Source organism: Musa acuminata, chromosome BXJ1-3, assembly GCF_036884655.1.
Source record: "Musa acuminata AAA Group cultivar baxijiao chromosome BXJ1-3, Cavendish_Baxijiao_AAA, whole genome shotgun sequence".
In the NCBI taxonomy this organism is placed as follows: domain Eukaryota; kingdom Viridiplantae; phylum Streptophyta; class Magnoliopsida; order Zingiberales; family Musaceae; genus Musa; species Musa acuminata.
Window position 1 is genome coordinate 5,605,278 of NC_088329.1, and position 22,360 is coordinate 5,627,637.

Here is a 22,360-nt window from a genome sequence, read left to right on the forward strand (position 1 = left end):
TGATATAAACCATCAATACAATTTTAATGCTATACAATTAGAAAGTATAATATATGATTATAAAGTATGGGACAGAAAGTGAAGCCACTTTATTTCAGAATTAATATAGTCCAAATCATGATTCCTTAATGCATTATATTTATATTTATATTTATATTTATATTTATATATTGCTGCACAACTCAAAAATCATTTCATGAAGTGACAAGAATATAACAATATTACAAAAGTACACCATTAACTATTCAAATTGATTGCATTTTAAAAGAATATGCATGTAGGAATTCATATAATATACCAAAACAATCCCACCTTAGAGCATAGATTATGGATTGTGATTATATATAAGTTGTATTGACCTTAAATATGTTAAGAATTTCTGATTTTGGTGATAATCAATTCAAAAAACTTAAGTTATTAAAATAAGATCAATTTAATACTCTATCATTAGTATAAAATTGTGGACTTATTCCACATGATTTGTAAACATCAAAACATGATATATATATGATATTAGAGTAAGGTAATTTGTGGGTCATACTGGAATCTAATGTACATACTGGTGAATCTCCAGTAAGATAGAAATCATAGTGCAACAGACCCACACAATTTGAGATAATTCTTTTCATCTATGTGATATAGGTATGGACCTGATGAGAATATTAGCTACATGAATACCAAAATAGTCTCATATTTGAGGTAAATATGTGTAAAGATAGTATGTATCAATTTCCACTTTAGAGAGCATCTTTTGAGTATTCCTTTTTGGAGATTTAACTTGCATAGTTTACAAGCTTGTATCATTATAATTCAAAAGAAAGGGAAACTTTTATTGATAGAAGACTATAAAGTAACTATAGAAATAGAAAAAGATGACAAATAGAGCTATGGTTATTACCCCAAACAAAGGCCTTGTTTGAGTTGATAGTCTCACTACAAAGACCCACTTTACACAGCAAAACTTGATAGTTAACACCACCATCAACACATCAACGAAGATAGGAACATCAAAACCTAATAGAGAGAAAGACAAACCATTAGAGGTCCAAAGAAGTACAAGGACAGTACGTAGCAGCCGGTCCTAATGGTTACAGATGCATCCAGACATGCATCGACATCGTCTAAAGAGAAGCAGAAGATGGAGTGACGTCATCAAAACTCCAGAGCATCTCCATGCCTGGAGACCCCGTCGAGGGCACAACGCTCTCCATGTACGGCACCTCATACAAGTTCATCGTGTACGATGCGTGGGCCGCCGCTGTTGTCGGCTGATCGGAGAGCCACCTTGCTTCGTACGAGCTAACGGTGGCTGCGGAGCGCCGGCGCGGGGGGTTGGGGAGGGGATCGTCGTTGGGGAAGTTGACCTTTGCCTTCTTGCCGCGGATCCGGCGGGCCTCGCGGTCGTATGCGCGGGCGGCCTCCTCAGCAGTGGCGAAGGTGCCCAGCCATACCCGAACGCCTTTCACCGGGTCGCGGATCTCCGCTGCCCACTTCCCCCACGGCCGATGCCGTATTCCTCGGTACAGGTTCTTCCGCTCCCGCTTCCTCTGGACTGTGTCCACCAAGTACAATACACAAACAAGGACTTCTTGTCACCGTCCTTCTAACTTCCAGGAGAGAAAGAAGACGAGCAGTACCTTTCTCGAGTGGTGGCGGGATACAGTGGCAGTCGGTGCAGTCGGGCCAGAAGACGGAAGTGGAGGGTCGGTGGGTGTTGTCGCGAGGAGAGATCAAGTCGGAGATGATGGCGCCTCCACACATCTGATCACCACAGTCCTTTTTCTTCTAGTAGATGATAGGAGCTCGGAAGGGAGAGGAATCGAGAGAGACGTGGTTTTGGCAGAATGGAAGGTGGGAACGTGGTATTTATGAACAAAGCAAGACATCAATGGTAATGGAGGTGGTAAATCTCAGGCATGCTGTGGGCACCTGCACAAGTCTCCATCGACCAAAGTTGAAAAGCTGCCATCGACACTTTGACTCAGCTTTCTCTTGACCCAAGTCATGTAGCATTTCAAAGCCATGGCATTGCAACACATGGACGAAAGCACCTCCGTGGTGCATAAACAAGTAATATATAAGGAGCACATTGTATTTGAGCCGCAGTATTGACATGATCGAGAAGTGCTCAGAGCAGATTGATCTTAACTAAGACCAAAAGGAGTAAGCAACCACTTCCCAAGTTGCTATAGGTGTTGACGAACACCATGAGACATCTGTGCCTTTGCCCAATCTCTTCAGTAAGCGGACGTTTTCGTGAAACTTGACGTAAATGTTCTCATGTTGTTAGCATGGGTTCTTTCACCATCTTTGTTCATTCTCTTGGCAATGGATCGAAGCAAAATAGAAGGCATGGTCTCGATCTGTGCATGGAGGCTGCTTTTGATGGAGAGTGAAGTACTATTAAGACGTAGATATACTCTCTCTCTCTCCATAAAACACAGGCAAAAACACTTCGGTACTCCTTATAATCATTAATCAAAATACTTAAACTGAAATTTATAATAATACACTCATCAAATCCTTATAAGTCAATTTTAATCTTGTCCACTTCGAATGTGAAATTAATAAAGGGTGTTACATACTTAAAGAAGAAACACATGGTATAGAAAATTCTACAACATAAACTAATATGAGAAGATTGATTTCCAGATGTATTTGCTAGAGGACGGCTTCAAAATAAAAAAGAGAGACTTAGATCAACAAGTCATAAAATAAATTAGAAAATCCATAAAAAAAATATAAAATGGTTCTTAATTTATATGAAGAGAAATCATATTCTTCTTTATACGAAGAGAAACAAATACAAGAAACTTAAATCTAAGTCATGAATCCCTTAACATTTTCTCACATAAATTCTATAAACAAAAAAATATTCTATCATAGATCTATTAGAGAAAGTCATAAGACATATATTCTAACTTATTTTTCTCTATATCTCTCATTAAATTTTTAATTCTTATACTAATTCTTCGAACTAACTTGAATCTAATTATGACTACTAAAATACTAACACATATATGTTTTTACTAGAGACAATAAGCATAAGAAATAATATATAATAAGCTGTGTTGATTTAACATTATTACTCAGCTTTATGAAAGTTATAAAAATAATTACTAGAATCATGTTTCTCTCTCTCTCTCTCTCTCTCTCTCTCTCTCTCTCTCTCTCTCTCTCTCTCTCTCTCTCTCTCTAAAGGTATGCACTGTAATGAGTTGATGTTGATCAATATGATTCATTGCATCACATGATCTAATTGGTACCAAAAGCCAATTAATTCCTTTCACTAAGACCATTTCAAAAGCTAAAAAGATGGCCGGAGACTAATGGTAAAAGATTTGGTGAAGTGCTTCTCGAGAATCCCAAGTTAATGATCATGTCGAATGTAGTGTACCACTTTCAAGGAAGAAGCTTTGTTAGACAAGAAGCTATATAAAGTCATAGAAACATGATTTGAATGAGAGAAATCCATGTTTACTTTCTTGTTCCTGCCTAATTCCTTTCCCATTTTTTAAGACTAAAATGCTCGGTTTAATCACATGCTTAAACCCTACTCAACCTATGGCTCGAGCATCACGAGTTGAAAGAGAATTGCACTAGCTTCCTTCTTGCATTCTTGTGTTTCAAGCTGTCCATTCTTTTTGTGAGTATCTTTCTAAACATAATTTACACATTTTACACAAAACTAAATGGCTTGACAGGAACAAGATGAATTAGATTCTTCCAATGTCTGATTTGAGATCACCAAATATTCAACTTAGAAATTCGATGATCTTCGAAGCCATCCATTTCATATTCAATTGCAAATTGTTGATGCAGAAGAATAATATATATTTATATACTTCAACACTAAAAATGTTAAAAGTATGAATAGATAGATTATTTGGATATATATCCATAAAAAAAAAAAGAGATGGTATTGGAGTAAACATTTTGTGTTCAAATATTTTCTGCACCAAATATCTGATTAATTCCATGTTTTAAGAATATTAATACAAATCATGCATAATTAGTTAGCTCCGATACCATAATAAAATTTTAATCAAATTACTAATCATCCAAAGAGTTTATATTGATAAGAAAGAGGCTAACATTCATTGAATTTTCTTTCTATAACTATTCTAAAGATATTTCATTTGACATCTTTGTGATAGGGACCTCTTAGGCATTTACTTAATGTCAAACATCTTTTGCAAGTGTGGATATTAAAGGTAGAATCGGATCATGTGGAACCTTTAAGACTCGCTTAAAAAAGCCCCTTTATTAGATGACTGTGATGGCATCTCTCTCTCTCTCTCTCTCTCTCTCTCTCTCTCTCTCTCTCTCATCAGTAGGATTAGCCCATAGTTTTGTGGCAGGTGAGCTTTTGCAACATGAAAAGAAGCTGCAAGTTTGCAAGACAGCATTTGCAAGTTGTCACACCACCAACAGTGTAATGTTAGTGTACTCAGACAAGCTGAAGCTTAGTCAAGAATGACCATGATGACTTCTCATATTATCTTTTTTTTTTTTTCTGTTTAACTACAGAGATCATAGATTGCAGATGTTTTCTCCTAATTTAGCTAAACAATTCATTATTTTTGGACTAAAATGATGTAATTCCTTGTAAAGAAAAATTATCTTATTTGTGGTATTACAGACCTTAGAAGAATCTAATTCATCTTGTTTCTGTCAAGCCATTTAATTTTGTGTAAAATGTGTAAATTATGTTTAGATAGATACTTACAAAAGGAATGTTGAAACACAAGAATGCAAGAAGGAAGCTAGTGCACTTCTCTCTCAACTCATTATGCTCCGAGCATAGGTTGAGTAGGATGACATCTTGGGATCTTACATCCCACATTGCATTCAGCTCCCACGAAAAGAAACTAATAAATCTCTAAAAGAGTATTAGTTTGAGTAGAAGTAGATATACTAATTAATATTTTTAATAAGTATTACACTTTTTTTTCTATTTAATACTCTCGAAATGACACTTTATTTTATTTATAAAGAGTTTTTCTTATTTTACTTACTAATAATTTATTCTTAGATCACTTAATAGATTATACCAAAACCTCTCTCTTTTTTTCTTATTTTGAAGTGTAAGTAAAAGAGTGCAGATATCAGTGGCACCTCAAAATTATGTGTAGTGTGGAGAGTATCTTATGCAAAAAAATAACTATATAAATAAAATCTAAGCATCACATTTCTAATCAATTTGTATAATCTTATTAAATCGATCGATCAATTTTTTTATTAGGCTGTGTCATGATATCTAGCACATCTTCTTTTTTTGAAACTTTTTATTTAATTAATATACTTAAAACCGATTTGTATGCATCCATTAGTTATGAAATTGATTGAAATGTGAGTATCCAATTAGTTAGCTATAATAAAATTTAAATTTTAGACTTAAAAGATTAAAGATTTATAGTCTCCTATAATAACCTTTTAGATATAAGACATAAGTATTATACTCGGTTTATTCATTTATCAAATATTGAGATTTTTGATATCTCATCTAATAATATACTATAATATTTATCTAAGTCAACAAATTTAATTAATAAAAATATTTAATCTAATATTAATTAACAAATAAAAGAACTAAGATCGTATAAGTTTTTCGGGTCATCTTTACCCTCTAAGCTCAGGTTTCTCTACGACGGTTTAGTTTCAGTATCTTTTAGGATTCATGAGTCTACAGATATATTCAAAACGGATAATTCTTTTGAGTCTACTATCGAGGATGATCAAATATTGATTTTATCATTAATTTTTTTTATAAAATTATAAAATAAAAAATAAAAAAAATTGATTGCACCATTGATAGTACATATAAACGTCGGTAAAAAGACTTTGACTTGAACTCCTCACACGTAGAGAGGCAGCAAAGTGACATTAGAAGACCCACCTACTTCGCTTTTGACTGCCTTCCTGTCCTCATCGACCTTTACGTGCCTCTCTCGCTCTGGAGGCGTACCATTACACCGTAGAAGAAGAAGAAGGCTCTCTCAGATCTCCCATCGTTTCAAACAAGAGACAAAGGAGTAGGAGTCAATGAATGAAACGGACACCGCCTTTCTTAGTCTTCTGCTGGGCCACTCCGGCCAACCTTCCTTCTTCCTTCCATGTGTTGATCATGTAGGAATGATAATAACTTGAATTGGACATGCGTTGAAGCAATGTGTTGGCACCACTTGACCCTCTTACTAAATCGAGATCGGCATATCACTCACATATACGTCTAATCTTAGTACGTGTGCACGTCCGTCGATGCGGCTATTGTTTATCTTCATGGAAGCTAAATTTGCACCTATGCCATCGATGTGTTCTACTGTTTCTTGGGTCCATCACGGCACCAAATTTACTATGATCTCACGATAATCAAAGCAGTGATTAGATAGATGATACATGTGGGATACTGATATTTACCGCAGCACCTTATAACATAACCACTGGTCTCTTGATGGGTTCGTTTTGATGAGAGAGAAAGGAGAACGACAAAATGACCACCCATCATCTCGGCCGTCCATCGCGGTGGGTCGTTCAAACGAAACAGAGGTCACCGCACAGATCGGCGCTGCTCGTCTCACTTCCCTCCCCCGCCGACGCCGCAGCCACCGATGACTCCTCGTGCTCCAACCCGAGGAGCGCCTCCAAGCTCGAGATCCGCTCCCGCAGCCCCTCCTCCAGCGACGCCGAGCACGACGCCGAGCTCTCCTCCTCCGCCCAAACAGCGGCTCGCCGCTTCGTGGGGGGTTCCGCCGCGGCTGCGGCTGCTGCTGCTGCGGCGTAGTCGCTGGGGTTCGGGAAGTTGAGCTTGGCCTTGCTCCCCCGGATCTCTCGCGCCGCCACGTCGTACGCCCGCGCCGCCTCCTCCGCCGTCCCGTACGTACCCAGCCACACTCTCGACCCCTTCCTCGGGTCTCTTATCTCCGCGGCCCACTTCCCCCACGGCCGCCGCCGTATCCCCCTGTACAACGTCTTCCGCCGCCTCTGCCCTCCCCCTGCGGCCCCGGTCTTCGTGCCCTCGCCCTCCTCATCTGCGCCAAAAATCGTGCGCAGAGTTCACCGGGTAGTAGCAGGAAAAAGGAGAAGCAGGAGGAAAGTTCTCGTAGGGTCTTACCATGACGGGGAGGGGGATTGCCGCCAGGCGTCAGATCAAGGTCTTCCACGGCGGTCACGAAGTCAGAGATGATCGCTCCGCCACACATCTCGGCCTCTTCTCTTCGCCGGCGAACCTTGTTCCTCCGGTGCACCGTCCCCCAACCCCACCTCTGCCTCTCCCCATTTATAGCCTTCAGCTCCACAACCCCATCACTCACTCTCTGCTTATTATATTAATATTTTTGGATGGTGTTAATTTCGGGGAAAGCGGCAAAAGGAGAGCGTTTAACTCCTTTTATTTCTTAATTCCCAATAAAATAAATAACGATTTTTCGGAAGGAGTGCGCGAACGAGGGCGGGCACGTGATGCACACCGGGGAGGAGACACGAGCCGTACGATCACCGTCAGCCCGAGATGAGACGTCCACGTGGAGGCATCATGGCGGGAGGTACGGCCGGTGACGCGGTGTCGACACCCGCCGGTGTAACGCATGCAACCCGGTCCGTTCCAAAACATAACGGCTAAAGTAGCCCGGCTAAAATGCCCCGGAAAAGAGACTTTATTCACGGCCTAATGCCACTCGTGACGATCCGCGGTGGCGCAGTGGTGACTGCCTGATCGTGATGATGGGAAGTTGATCGGACGGTTGTGAAGGCGGGGGAAGGTTCAGTGCATCTCAGCCAAGTGGCGTCACGGAAAAAGGGGTAAACAACGCTTTCCGTTCATTTGGGCAGTCAATTGCCAATTCAGATAATAAGCCACAACATAGAACACGAAAGAAAAGAGAAAATATCGAATAATAATATTTTATTATTATGATTTATGACGATAAAATAGAATAATCGATATCGACATGTTTACATGTTAATAGAGCGACAAATATTGTCTCTATCCATCACCTTATTCTTCATTATATTTTAGTTTCGATTTGTCATTTTCATTTTTTGGCATTATCTTGCCGTTTATATCAATGATTTTGACTATCGAATAATCTCTTCCAAATGATGACAAATCTATTGCCGTATAAATCTACTCAACATCAAGGTTGGAATAGACAGTTTCCAAGTTGACTTCATATGAGTCAGCAAAGTTGAGCTTTCACCCGATCAAAGCTCACAGTCCTTCAAAGCAATTTAAACCATTTTCATCTTCTTTTAATCGCTATAAAGCCATAGTCGCTTTGAAGAGGTTTGTGCCATGCATCGGCCACTCATAGTATTGTTTTAGATCTCATATTGCTTAATCTTCTGTATTAATATTAATAATATATAAATATAATGAAGCTAATTAAGCAGCTATTTTCGTTTATTTAAGTAATTAGACTTTCTTTTACATGAAAAAAATGATCTTAATTGGACTCTTGAAGCCTTTTAAGTAAAGATTCTTAAGAGGAACGATTACTTTTGAAATCAAGGTTCGCAATACCGTATCGTACCGGTATTTCGACTTGGGCTCGGTACCGGTATAGTACGATATACCGAGCAGTACACCCAGGTGTACCGAGTACTGTATCAGTGCTACGGTGCTATAGTACACTGCTATAGTGCTACAGTACTCTCGGACCGGTAATAATCGATCCGCGTACCGATAACCTGTCGGACCGGTACGTACCGCCCGATACAGGTGGTACGGCTCGGTACGACAGACCCTGCTTGAAACCTATGGATTTAGGCAACTGTCGTAGTTGAAGTGTTGTGGAAGAGGAACAATTTAATATAAGCTTACTGCAAGCTTAAATCTCTTCCAACTTGCAATAACTTGTTGAGAGATGATTTCATGTCATCATCTAAAGTGGTTTTTAATCTGGACTTCAAATAGATATCATGTTAGATAGATGACACATTGTCTTCCACATCAGCTCTCTGATATGTTGGAATATTCTCTATCAAATTTTATTTCGAACTTAAAATAAATATTTTTATTTTTTAGATATTTAGATACCTTAGATATCTAATCTTATCTAACCATGTATTTGTTGGAGTGCAAAGAATAACTAGTGAAGGTGAGTCTTGATCCAAAGACTTTGAGGTGGTTTGTCTAAAGATTTTATAGCCTATTTTACATGGTATCTTCAATCAGCAAATTAATATTTTAGATATAAAATATATCAAATAATATTTCATACTTTTGACCTTTGATAAACAAATCAAGTACACCATCGTTATGCTATTATTTTAGGTATACTTTTTAAAAAAATATTCTTAAATTTGAGTATTATTTGAGGAACATGTTATTAACCAAACAACAAAATAAATCATAGTAGGTTAATTTTCATATCGACGAAAAAAAAGGGGTTAATTTTGAGATTGAAATTATTATCATAAAAGATTAAAAATGTAGTGGTAATGTATTGTGATAGTATTCATTTCCAATATAGTTTGTGGAATATATAATACTTAGTGAGAATGATTGGGTTAATAGTTCTCGTGGATTCTTTGGCTAATAATTATGGTAGACATTGGGGCAATGGTATATGAAAATAATTTGTTATAATTGATTATTAATAACCTAACATATTAACAAAAATCTCATCATAAAAGTTTGTGTTAAACAAGAATAATAGTATTTAATATTCATTAATATATATATATATATATATATATATATATATATATATATATATATATATATATATATATATAATACTATAAAATGAAATATAAGTAAGAACATAAAATCTAGAGGTCCGTGATCATTATTCTAATTGTATTCCCTCGATCTCAACAAAATTTAACAAAGAGTGAGAGAAATCAATTGAAAAAGAGTTGAAAGAAATGAAATTGAGTTGTATGCAAATACTATGAAAATGGATATAAGTCAACTATGGAGTTGTGACAACCAAAATTTGAATTTCATTCATAAGGTTAAATTTGATCATCGATTTAGCTTCACAAAATTGATTTGACTTGACTTAGTGTTTCGAGTATCATCATATTTGAAAGAAAATAATTATGAAATATATTTTTTTAATATAGAGAATATTCATATCTCATGATCATTCTTTTACTTCGGTTCAACGATGGAAGATGCTCATATCTCATATCTTAATTCTTATAAAAAAATCATACTAGAGTATCATCCGAAATATTTTTTTGAAAGTTAGATTAACATACATTTACGAGCATCTCTTATAAATATTTATTTAATTTTTTTTAATCAAAACATACCTAAGAATACCACTTAACATAGTGTCATTCTTGTAAATATTAATTCAATGAGAAAATATATTCTTTCTCATGATTTATTGTTATAGCATGTCGAGTAAATTCTTCATATTTTATAGTTAGGATAACATGTACATATTTAACGAGCACTAGTTGAATTTTTTATATGAATCTAAAAAACATTGACTAGTTTTAGCAAAAACATGTTTTATCATATTATTATAAGATCCTCGAATCATAAATATCTTCATCACATATTATTTATAAAAAAAAATTAATGCTTAACTAAATACATTTGCCCCTCTTTTACTTTTTACTTTTTTTTTTCCATATTTACCATCAATTAGTGGAGTGTTTTTTTGTAAGATTTATTTGAATTAGACATTCTAATCATCATTAACATCCATCACGCCACTTCCACAACTATCCTAACTCCACCATCGAATGATGCCAAGTAATATCCATATCTTGATGTTGGCGAAGAAAATTGGTTCCTAACATATATCTCAAGGAACAAAAACTTATTCTCGGATCTCTCCTTACATTTTGTCAACACCTTCTCATTAGCGACATGGTGGTCCGTAGGAGAACAAGTAGTTGTAGTAGTATCATATACCATTGCCACTAGCTTGGCCTTTTGTAGTGACTAAGGATATCATTCTCCATTGCTTAAGAGTCACAAATAACTCTCTCTCTCTTTCGCCCAAAAGCAATTGGTTGGTGTGACCATTGGATTGATCATGGCTATTCCATGTATGTATGTTGCTTAGTTTGAGCATCCTTATGATACAACAAAATCCTCTTGACGACCTAAGAAGAGAATGAGTACAATATTCCTTGGATGTTAGATTAAAGAAGCCGAAATATTTTTCTTTCATTATACAAATTGAGTTAGGGAAGCTAAAATCCAATCCAATTATTGTGATTGATTAAATTGTAAAAAAGATTTTGTCTAATAAGTTGATAACACAGGGGTTTATATGAAAAGAAAGTTCTCTTTCTTTTAGTCATGATTGTCTATTATTACTTTGGACAAGAAATTATTTTTCTATTATATATTTTTAAAAAATCCTTAGAATTGTTATTATCATAGTAAATTCTTTATATGATATCGACGTCAATTAAAAACCTAAATATAGTAACTTAAAAGGATATATATATATATATATATATATATATATATATTTCTTGGTTGATAGGTATAATTAACTTATTAATTTTATAATAAATAAAAATAATTTTTTTGAAAGATACAAATATATATTTTTTATCTAGATGCATTCTTCTATAACTTGTTAAGAAGAAGTCAAACAAATCATTCTTCTTAATACTTCCATCTTCTTCCCTGTTTGTCCTTTACTATAAAATCACTCACCCTCCTTTATCTATATCCATTCTCGTATAGGGTTTTATCTTAAAACTCAGGACGTCTTATCTATCTATTATTATTATTATTATTATTATTATTATTATTATTATTATTATTATTATTATTATTATTATTATTATTATTATTATTTATTTATTTATTTATTTATTTATTATTATTATTATTATTATTATTATATGCAGTAGAATCTCTAGTTTTAGATTTTCGAATTTTTTTTATTTTTTTCATCAGTGATCTATCTTTTTCTATGTTCCCAAAATTGAACCAATATATAGATATATCAATCATGATATTTTTTTTATTATATTTCTAAAATTTTAATTCTATTAAAATTATTGTAACTAATATAAAAGTTAATTTTTTGTATGTTATTATCCTTACTAATAAAAATACATATTTGAAACTCAACCAAGGTTTAGTAAATTAGTTTATATTGGATTTTAAATTTATTTTATACTTATAATATTTTTGATGAAGATATCAAAAATATTATTTGTATTAGATGATACTATAACTGGTGATTGATTCATCTTATGGACCGAGTCAATACAAAAGATCAAAAAAAAATATTTTTATCATATAAGAAGTATTTTGAGATATAGAATAAGTATGAAGAACAAAGAAAAAGGGCACCAACCATAAAACAAAAAACTCAAAATGAGGATTTTTTCGAAAATTTGTTCTTATTATTTTGCATCATAATAATAATAATAATAATAATAATAATAATAATAATAATAATAATAATAATAATAATAATAATAATAATACCTTAGTCAACATGCATGAAAAATGATATTATATAAAGCCATTACCTTCTTGCTCGGAACCAAACACTTCCGCTCTACTCACGCACAACACTTCTCCCGCGTCTCCTCCTCGCCTGTGATTTCGATTGCGAAACCGAAGAGTATAGACGCGGCATGGGGACCCCCAAGCTTGGGTTCATCCCCAGCATGAGGGAGAGGGTGGAGGACACCCTGTCCGCCTACCGCAACGAGCTCGTCTCCCTTCTGTCCAGGTTCCGCCCTCGCTCCGGTCTCTCCACCTCGTGTCGTGCCGACAATTTCTGCGGTTCGGTGTGATTTGTATTGGTCTGTGCCGGCAGGTACGTGAGCCAGGGGAAGGGGCTGCTGCAGCCCCACCACCTCCTCGACGCCCTCGCCACCCTCGGGGACGACGCCCGCACCAAACTCTCCGAAGGTCCCTTCTCCGACGTCCTCAAGTCCGCCCAGGTCCGATTCAGGCCATTCACGCGGACATCCAAAGAAGATGTCTGTGTGCTCTTAATTCGCTCTTCTCCTTCTTGATTTCTACCGACCTAGACATTCAGAAAGCTATCTTTTTCCGCAATTACTTTGTTTTTATTGTTGATTCCAAACACCAAGACCGACAAAAATTTCTTTTTTTTTTCTTTAACTATCATTTCCCTTGTGATATTAAATCATTTATTGCTCAATTTCCTCCTTTTTTAAAAATTTTCTTGATACTTGGTATACCAAATGCTTAACAAAGATTCGTATGTTTATTGTTCATTTGGTCACCGACGGGAATTAGGAAGCTGTAGTTCTGCCACCATTCGTGGCGATTGCCGTCCGCCCCAGGCCTGGTATATGGGAATATGTCCGGGTTAATGTCCATGAGCTTAGCGTCGAGCAGCTGAGTGTGTCGGAGTATCTATAGTTCAAGGAAGAGCTAGAAGATGAAAGGTAAGCGATGATTTGTGGGTCTCCATAAAACGTTTCTTGTATCAACCATACTCTTTTCTTAAGCTGAAATAAGTGTTTTCTATTAATCAACTCAAAGGTCTAACGATCGTTACGTGTTGGAGCTGGACTTCGAACCATTCAATGCTTCATTCCCACGGCCAATCCAGTCATCGTCAATCGGCAATGGGGTTCAGTTCCTGAACCGACATCTTTCATCCATTATGTTCCATAACAAGGATTGCTTGGAGCCTCTGCTTAACTTCCTCCGTGCCCACACGTATAAGGATCATGTAAGATTACCTGTCGATGAATGTTTAAGAGCTCCAACTTTTCAAATCTGATGGTCTAGCTGTTTTTATTGTGCATTGAGCAGGTCATGATGTTGAGTGATAGGATACAAAGCATGTCCAGGCTTCAGTCTGTTCTGACCAAGGCCGATGAATATTTGTCTATGCTTCCACCAGAGACTCCATTCTCTGAGTTTGCTCATGTGTAAGAAAAGTATTCAGTAACAAAGCACCGAAACAGAATGGTCACTTGCTTTTCCTATCTTTCTTTTATATAGTAATTCATATAATCTTAACAACGTTCACTAAGTTTTATATATTTCAAAGTTGCATTTAGGTTTTACTTCTTCAGCATGTAATGTCAAATGGACATGACTATTAATCTCAAAAATGGTATCAGGTGTGTTTTCTTTTTTGTACTAACAAGTGTTTTATAGAACAAACTTCCATTCATCCACTACCTGTTCTAGGTTGCCTGGACATTGGATGTGCCTGAATGAAACAATATCTGTGTCATGTTATTTAATTTCATTATAAGTAGTGCTCGAATGAACCAACTACATTTCTGGAGAAAAGAGACATTGGGAACAATATCTATATGTCATGTTATTTAATTTCATTATAAGTAGTGGATACCGTCCATGAACAGAGTTCTGTTATTTTCCTCAAACAGTATGATTACCTTAGTTTGACCCCATATCATTGCTAAGTTGGTGATTTCTATTTGAGCTTCATTTAGAAGGAAAAGAATATTCAGCTTATGTTTCATGCAAAAGGGCCTTTATGCTCTGTTGTGAAGATAATTATATCTATTATCAAGCTTATTTACAACCTTTTACAAGTTTATTTATAGGTTTCAAGAGATGGGTTTGGAGAGAGGCTGGGGTGACACGGCTCGACGTGTTCTGGAAATGATTCACCTTCTTCTGGACATCCTTCAGGCTCCTGATCCTTCCACTCTGGAGATGTTTCTAGGGAGGATTCCCATGGTGTTCAATGTTGTAATTCTTTCACCCCATGGGTACTTTAGCCAAGCTAATGTATTAGGCTTACCGGACACCGGAGGGCAGGTAGTACTCCTACATTAAGTTGTAGTTTTGTTTTCCTTCTTTTATTCAGTTGTATAAGATGACCATGGAGAAAAATATATTTACATTGATGTCTTTGTAGAAGTATGAGGGTTTCAAGCAAGTAATGTTTAAAACCTGTTGTACAGGTTGTCTACATACTGGATCAAGTTCGTGCATTGGAAAATGAGATGCTTTTGAGAATAAAGAAACAAGGGCTGGATATTTATCCTAAAATCCTCATTGTAAGTGAATCTAGTAATCGATTGTACATGCTGATTCTTATTTATGCATTCTTACTTCTTCTGTTAAGTTTTTTAATTGAAGGTTACCAGGCTCATACCTGATGCAAAAGGGACAACATGCAATCAACGGCTTTAAAGAATCAGTGGAACACAACATACTTGGATCTTGCGGGTGCCTTTTAAAACTGAAAAGGGAATTCTTAAGAAATGGATTTCAAGATTTGATGTATGGCCTTACTTGGAGAAGTTTGCTGAGGTAAAATTTATGAGGCCTTATAGATCCTTTGAAACCATGTGATGATTCTAGATTGAGATTGTTAGGGGCAGATTATTTGACATTCTCTTCATTGTACATGTTTCTCCATGATCTAGTTTATTGCAGAATTTTTTCCTGTGTTGTTAATTTCACTACTAGTTAATCTTCTTTTAAAGAATTTGTTTCCTGCAGATCTAAAGTTCAACTAAATTTTAAAAATTTTCTATCTTAACCCTTGTTTCAATTAGTGAGTTTATGATCTATTTCATATTTATTTCTTGTTTCTCTCCACAAATATTCTTTTTTGGAAGAAATACATGCTTACAGGTGCAAATTGAAGTGGGCAGAGGGAACCAAGGGGTTTGAGGTTCCCTTTTGAAACAGCATGAGTAAATTTCCGAACAGGAGGAAATTTTACTAGCTGATTGACATCTACCTAGGATCTGATCACATGATTGAAAGATTTGGATAAACCATATAGACAAAAAGCCTTGTCTGGATTAGTCTTGGATTCCTAGACCATTTTCTATTCTTTTTTATCTTTTTCATAGTTATGCCATTGCCTCTCTGTCCCATTACACATGAATAACTAGTTAACTACTACTGGAAAATTGTCACACTGTAGTGCTTTCATATTAATATGTGATCTGGTTGCTCTGCTGTTTCTTATGTTGGTGTTATCAACACTGGCTTAAGTGTCAAAAGTCAGAAAGAAACATATAATGTGAAAAAAGAAACAAAGTGTCAAAAGAAAAATCTAATGTGAAAAACGAAACAAAATGAAGTTCCAATAACTGGCTAAGTATTCCTATGAAGGGTTTAAATATGTGGCTGAAAAGAAACAATCTTGAAGTCTAACTTGCATGCACTCACTAAAGTTCCATGGTATTTTCATGAAGGGTTTAATGAGACTGCTCTTAACAGTCATGGAATCGGTCAACCATGGTTTTCATGAACAAACATAACAGTACTTAGTACTTGTAAGGTTTTCTTGAAAAAACTAAATAATTTATCCCTGTATTAGTTTTGTGCACTGAATATTTGCCATTTACTGTGACGTATCAGATTCAAATGCTTGGTGAATTGTTTGATTTGGCAAGATAACCTAAATGAGTTTTTTTAATGAAAAATTAGTTTTTTACAAAAGTAAGAACCTTTTTCTTTTTATATAGTGAGGCTATGAAATTTTGCTGATACATTCACACTGAGCATCAAAATCCAGAACTGTTAATATCATTTAAATGGAAAATTGTGTTTGGCATCTATGCCTCCGATGTAATAGTCCATCCAATATGTTACAATATTTTTTTTGTGGTCCAATTAAGAGATAAGTTTAATTTTTATAATTTGCCATTGCTGTTTTTTTATCATTTGATTTGAATTAGTTTGGATGCTTACTGACAGACAGTTCATTCTATTTATAGGATGCAGCAAGTGAAATTGCTGCAGAGTTACATGGTGCTCCAGATCTAATTATTGGAAATTATAGTGATGGAAATCTTGTTGCCTCTTTGTTATCTTATAAACTTGGAATTACCCAGGTATGCTCTGGTTAGTCATAATTGTTGTATGTTCTTTGTTTGAACAGTATATTTTTGTATGTACATATCATTGATAAACTCTTATGCAGTGCAACATTGCTCATGCACTGGAAAAGACAAAATATCCCGATTCAGATATATATTGGAAGAAGTATGAGGACAAGTACCATTTTTCATGCCAGTTCACTGCTGATCTAATTGCCATGAATAATGCAGATTTTATAATCACTAGCACCTACCAAGAAATTGCTGGAAGGTACATTGCCCAATTTCCTGGATAAATTTGTATTTTTATAACTTGTCATTTAGAGAGAATGTTTTGTTTATTCTGTAATATAGCAAGTTTTTTCTACTGACATATTTTTTCCACTATAACTATATTTTTTTTTGCTTAATTACTTTTAAGTACTTTGAATTGCCAGATGCATGCTTGTACTTAGACTGCAACAGTTAGATGGATTTTCGAGATGCAAATTAGTCCATTTATCATGGAAATGTTACTCTCTTTTCGAAACTTGATTTGGTGGAAAACTAACAATCTTTTGAGCATGGATCTGAAGGCATCTTTTCAAGGGTAGTGAAAGATCCATGTAATGTTAAATCATGGAATATTAAAGTTAATTGTTGTAATCAAACCAGTTACCAACCAGTAATGATGTTATGCCAAGGCACTGAATCAGTGTGTGTGTGTGTCAACTTTCATTAGTTCTTTCTAAACCTGTCCATCTTTGCAATATTTTATTGGAAATGTGCCTATCTGGTTGTAGTATAGGAATGCCATTCTGGGTGCCAAAATTCTGCTGGTGTGGTATGTGACGGTGGTGTCATATGCTCCACTGTTCTAACACAGAATCGACTCCTGTTGTGTATCCCACTAGTTTCCTTTCCTTTATGTCTTCCTTTCTGGCATACATCATTTCTACTGATAAGCCCTCACTGGCAGCAATTAAGCTTGAGGATTCTTCATCATGACCCATGGTTGCCTTAATCCCACAGGTCATTGCCTAATATCAGGTGAGGTGCTGTGGATCTAGCAGCTTTAATCAGTTGTGGAGAACTAGTATTGACACAGTTCAGTTGGTACCTTTGTACCGAGTTTTGTGTATGGTTCACCTTAGTATGTCCATCCATTGTTGGATCTGCATGACTAAGCATTTCAAGCCTATCTGTATAGGCTAGTTTATTCAGTTCAACAAGAATGCCCTGTACCATGTGCATACTCTCTACACAATCTGGTGAGTGCCACATCAAGTAAACACCAATGGATCCTTGAGTAACATGACAAGTACCTTTTGTATTGACAAACAGAACATTCATGACCATGCATTTATTAAACAAATATTTTATTTTTACATAGAAGTTGGGGATAGCAGACACTACCTTGGAATGTGAAACTTAAGTCTATTTCAATGCAGGGAGGTTGTATGACAGAGTCTGTGGCACCCTCATCCACAATTCTTGACACAGACTTGGCTGCTGTACTTCTTTTATCATAGTCTGCCGCTTCCGGAATGCTAGTTTTGTTTCTTCTTGATATCTTATATAAAATATTCTGCCTCTATTTCAGCAAGAATGCAGTCGGACAGTATGAGAGCCATACTGCTTTCACTCTACCTGGTTTATATCGTGTTGTCCATGGAATTGATGTTTTTGATCCAAAGTTCAATATAGTCTCCCCTGGAGCGGATATGGGTATTTACTTTCCATACTCAGAGAAGGAAAGAAGGCTTACTTGTCTTCATGGTTCAATCGAAAAATTGCTTTATGATCAAGAGCAATGTGATGAACACGTGTGAGTACATATATCATGGTTTTTAGTATCTACATTGGTTGTCTGATTTTGAATATTGATAATTTCTCTTCACCTTATATGCTATACAATGATTTTATTTGGTCCATTGATCAGATTCATGATGCAATCATTTACAGCTTATTGTGCGTGATTTTCTTTTGCACTATTAAACTTATTTTAATGGCATTAACGTATATTTATGTCTCCAGGCATACTCGTTTTACAAATAAGGTATGATATGTGATAATAATAATGAACGAGTGATAAAGATTGCAGCTGCATGTTTTGTATTGATAGTAACATTTTCAAACTCAGTCTGATATCGCTTTCAACAACTATTTAGATTGTATGGTGCCTGTGTACTGACAAATACCATATGGTATCACCGAAAAATAAAAAAGAGAAAAAAATCATCTGATACCGAACTATATGATTTGATAGTAGTTCTTGATTAGATTAGTAAACATTGGTCGGTACATATAGGTTAGATTGGTATTTCAAACCTATGTAAAATCAATCAAAAGAAACTTCTAGTGTTTAGAATAATTGTATGTTGTGACATTTAATTTCACCTAAACCTTATATCTTGTTTCATGTTGATAATACAGGTTTCCTTTTACCTTTTCCTTGTACCATATGCATGATGTGTGGTTATCATCTTCGTGTCATGAGGTTCTGTAAATTGTTTTGGACTCTTTCTGTTCAGTTCTTTAGAGGAAACTGGATCACTTAGAGTGCAGCATTAAGCAAATTGGTCATGTAAATATCTCATTATACATTCTTTTTTATGAACAAATGACTCGAGATAAAAAATCATAAAATATTCTGATTGATTTGTTAGTTTAGTTGTCGTTTGTAAGGCTTCTAATGATGTCAAGTAATATTCTCAATCGTAAAATGATAGATGATAATCTTATGGTGAAACTCTTGAAAAGTTGTGTACCTTTAAGTTATAATAGCTTGAAACTCCTAGTAAATGAATGCACGAGGATTCCATCAATATGGGGTCTGATAAAAAGACAATCCAAATTAGTGAGGTTCCTGGCAATGCAAAGTCTAGGAAGCGTTTGATTTAGTCAAACGTTCAACTTTTTCACTCCTTGGTATCAGTTCATTGCTTTCTTTCGCAATATCTGACACGGCAATTCTGAGTCTTGTACCTTACCTTTTATTTGTTGCAAATTCTCACAGAATTATGTAGGTCTGAAAGTCATAATTTTACAAGAATCATATCAAGCATAATTTCTAGGAACCACCATGTTTGATAAAGAACAATTTTTTTGTGTTCTAATCTCCTTGTTTATAGCTCTACTGTCATTTTTAACTATTTTCTCGCTACTGCAGTGGTTGGTTGGATGACCGATCGAAGCCCATTATCTTCTCAATGGCAAGGCTTGACCGAGTGAAGAACATTACAGGCTTGGTTGAGTTGTTCGGAAAGAGCGAAAAACTAAGAGAGTTGGTAAATCTTGTTGTAGTTGCTGGTCACAATGATGTGAAGAAATCCAATGACACAGAAGAAATCCAAGAGATTGAGAAGATGCACCAACTCATAAGAACCTACAACTTGTTTGGCCAGTTCCGCTGGATTTCTTCACAAATGAACAGGGCAAGAAACGGTGAGCTTTATCGCTACATAGCCGATACCCGTGGAGCTTTCGTTCAGGTAATATTTAGAGTCATCAAGATGATCTCTGCCACTTAAACCATGCAATCACTTACATCCTTGTTCCCACAGCCAGCTTTCTATGAAGCTTTTGGCCTCACTCTGGTGGAGGCCTCAACTTGCGGTCTCCCAACATTTGCTACTTGTCATGGAGGTCCTGCAGAAATTATCGAGCATGGGGTATCAGGTTTCCATATAGATCCACATCATCCTGATAAAGCTGCTGCACTCATGGTTGAGTTTTTTGAACAGTGTAAAGAAGATGCTGACTACTGGAATAGCATATCCAAAGGAGGATTGAGTCGAATCTATGAGAGGTCCTTCACGATGAATTACTTGTTGTTACACATGCATATCTTTTATTTCTAGCTTGCTGCAAATTAATGACATAACATCATGTGGCAATGCGTAGGTATACATGGAAGATCTATTCGGAAAGATTAATGACACTAGCTGGGGTTTATGGCTTCTGGAAATATGTGTCCAAGCTTGAAAGGCGTGAGACGCGGCGCTGTCTTGAGATGTTCTACATAGTACAATTCAGAGAGCTGGTAAGTTCGAACTTTGAACTCCACTTGATGAAAAGGCATGTTAGATGAACTCCAGTTTCTTCCAGGAAAATAATCTTGGCATTAATGTTGCATTTTCTTCTTCAAATGACAGGTGAAATCTGTCCCTCTTGCAGTTGATGAGCACTGATGTTGTTTGCGAATTTCCAATAAACATGCCTCTGTCACCAAATTTGGCTGTCGATAGATGATTCACCAAAAGCTGCAAAGCATTCGAGTGAATTTAAATTTTGATGGTCATTATATTGAGCAGCTCTTTTGCTTTTGATCACTTGTAATGCTTCCAGTAAGCTCTCTAAGATATGTTAGATTGAGGCTGGAGTTTCCAGGTTGCTTACGGACCTTTTGCTGCTTGACATAGTTATATGATCTTGTGATAGATTCCTGAAATCTTAATTAGATTCGGTGAGCTTTCCATCCTCGAGAAACCTCTATGTAAAGTTGGTCTATTCTTCTCTCGCCACGTCATCTTCTCCTGAGTCGTGGTAGCTTCTAGTGCAACACACGTGCTCCGCTTCGCTTGCCACGTGTCACGTCTTATGACCGATCGCTCACAAACGCGTTTAAATCCAGTCGACATCTCTCCCGCAGTCTCCGAGGAGAGCTCGAGAAGCCTAAAGAAGACGGCGGCGAAGATGCAGCACGTAGAGAGGATCCGATACCTTCACGTCCTCCCCGCCTCTCGCACATCCCTTCTCCCTCTTGTACGTGCTTGTTTCTCCTCCACCACCGCCCGCACCGCTGACACCGCCGTGCATTCCGAAGACCCTCAGGTTCTTATACGAATACTACCTATTTTCCCTTCCCTTTACTCTATTAGTTGTAATTTACGAGCTCCAACTACGCTCTGTTGCATGCGTGGGTGATGTTAGGGTGATGATGCTGAAGAGGCGGCAAAGGCAGCAGCAGCTGAGGAGAATCTGAGGAAGGAACGTAAGGAGGAAGACACGGAACTGCCTCATAGCCTCAGCGACAAGATCCCGCCGTTTGCTCCGTCTCCCAAGCTCCAGAGCCACGAGGTTGTCCCGCCGGGGGCGCCATCCCTGCAGCAGAAGCGCCGGCTCTCGCACCAGCCCGAGCCCGTAGTCTTCGCCGACGTGTCCTGTGTTGGCCGCGACGGCACACCTCTTCACCGAGAACAGCAGAAAGAGGAGGAGGACTACAAGCATCATAAGCCGTCGCCGCTGGCGGAGATAGAGTTCGCGGACACGAGGAAGCCGATAACCCGGGCGACAGACAGCGGAGCGAGCTACGACATGGAATGATGGTGGAGGAGACGGTGAATGAGGCATTGGCACGGGCGGAGGCCATGTTTAGGGAGAGGGCCATGACGGGCGACCCCGACTTGCCTCATTCCAGGGCTCTCAGGAGAATGCTTTGGGAGATGGTCCGATGTGTGCATGGCTCCACTGGGCGTGAAAGTATGTAGTGTGAGAGCTCTAACATTGTGGATTCTAATGGAAATGATGTTACTCCGTACATGTATTAATTACTAGTTGGCTGGCGGCCCCCGTACGAAGATGGATTTTATGTACATAATGGAGTGTAATAAATGGGCATGAGATGTATTTTTGATCT

At 36.8% G+C, this 22,360-nt stretch overlaps 2 protein-coding genes and 2 pseudogenes across 2 annotated transcripts; 2 read left to right on the forward strand and 2 right to left on the reverse strand.

The window, feature by feature from the left end:
• Nucleotides 1-809: 809 nt before the first annotated feature.
• On the reverse strand, nt 810-1,865 carry LOC135636779 (ethylene-responsive transcription factor ERF071-like). The gene is made up of 2 exons (XM_065148808.1): nt 1,638-1,865; nt 810-1,552 (listed from the first exon to the last, which is right to left on the reverse strand). The coding sequence occupies exons 1-2, from the start codon at nt 1,759-1,761 to the stop codon at nt 1,122-1,124; spliced, it is 555 nt and encodes a 184-aa protein (XP_065004880.1). The 5' UTR covers nt 1,762-1,865; the 3' UTR covers nt 810-1,121.
• Nucleotides 1,866-6,363: 4,498 nt separating this feature from the next.
• Nucleotides 6,364-7,273, reverse strand: LOC135618709 (ethylene-responsive transcription factor ERF071-like). Its single transcript, XM_065119864.1, has 2 exons — nt 7,115-7,273; nt 6,364-7,031 (listed from the first exon to the last, which is right to left on the reverse strand). Exons 1-2 carry the CDS (start codon nt 7,200-7,202, stop codon nt 6,535-6,537), a joined length of 585 nt encoding a protein of 194 aa, XP_064975936.1. The 5' UTR covers nt 7,203-7,273; the 3' UTR covers nt 6,364-6,534.
• A 5,232-nt stretch (nt 7,274-12,505) lies between these two features.
• On the forward strand, nt 12,506-21,246 carry LOC135618725 (sucrose synthase 4-like; annotated as a pseudogene).
• Nucleotides 21,247-21,292: 46 nt separating this feature from the next.
• Nucleotides 21,293-22,321, forward strand: LOC135618719 (uncharacterized; annotated as a pseudogene).
• Nucleotides 22,322-22,360: the final 39 nt, after the last annotated feature.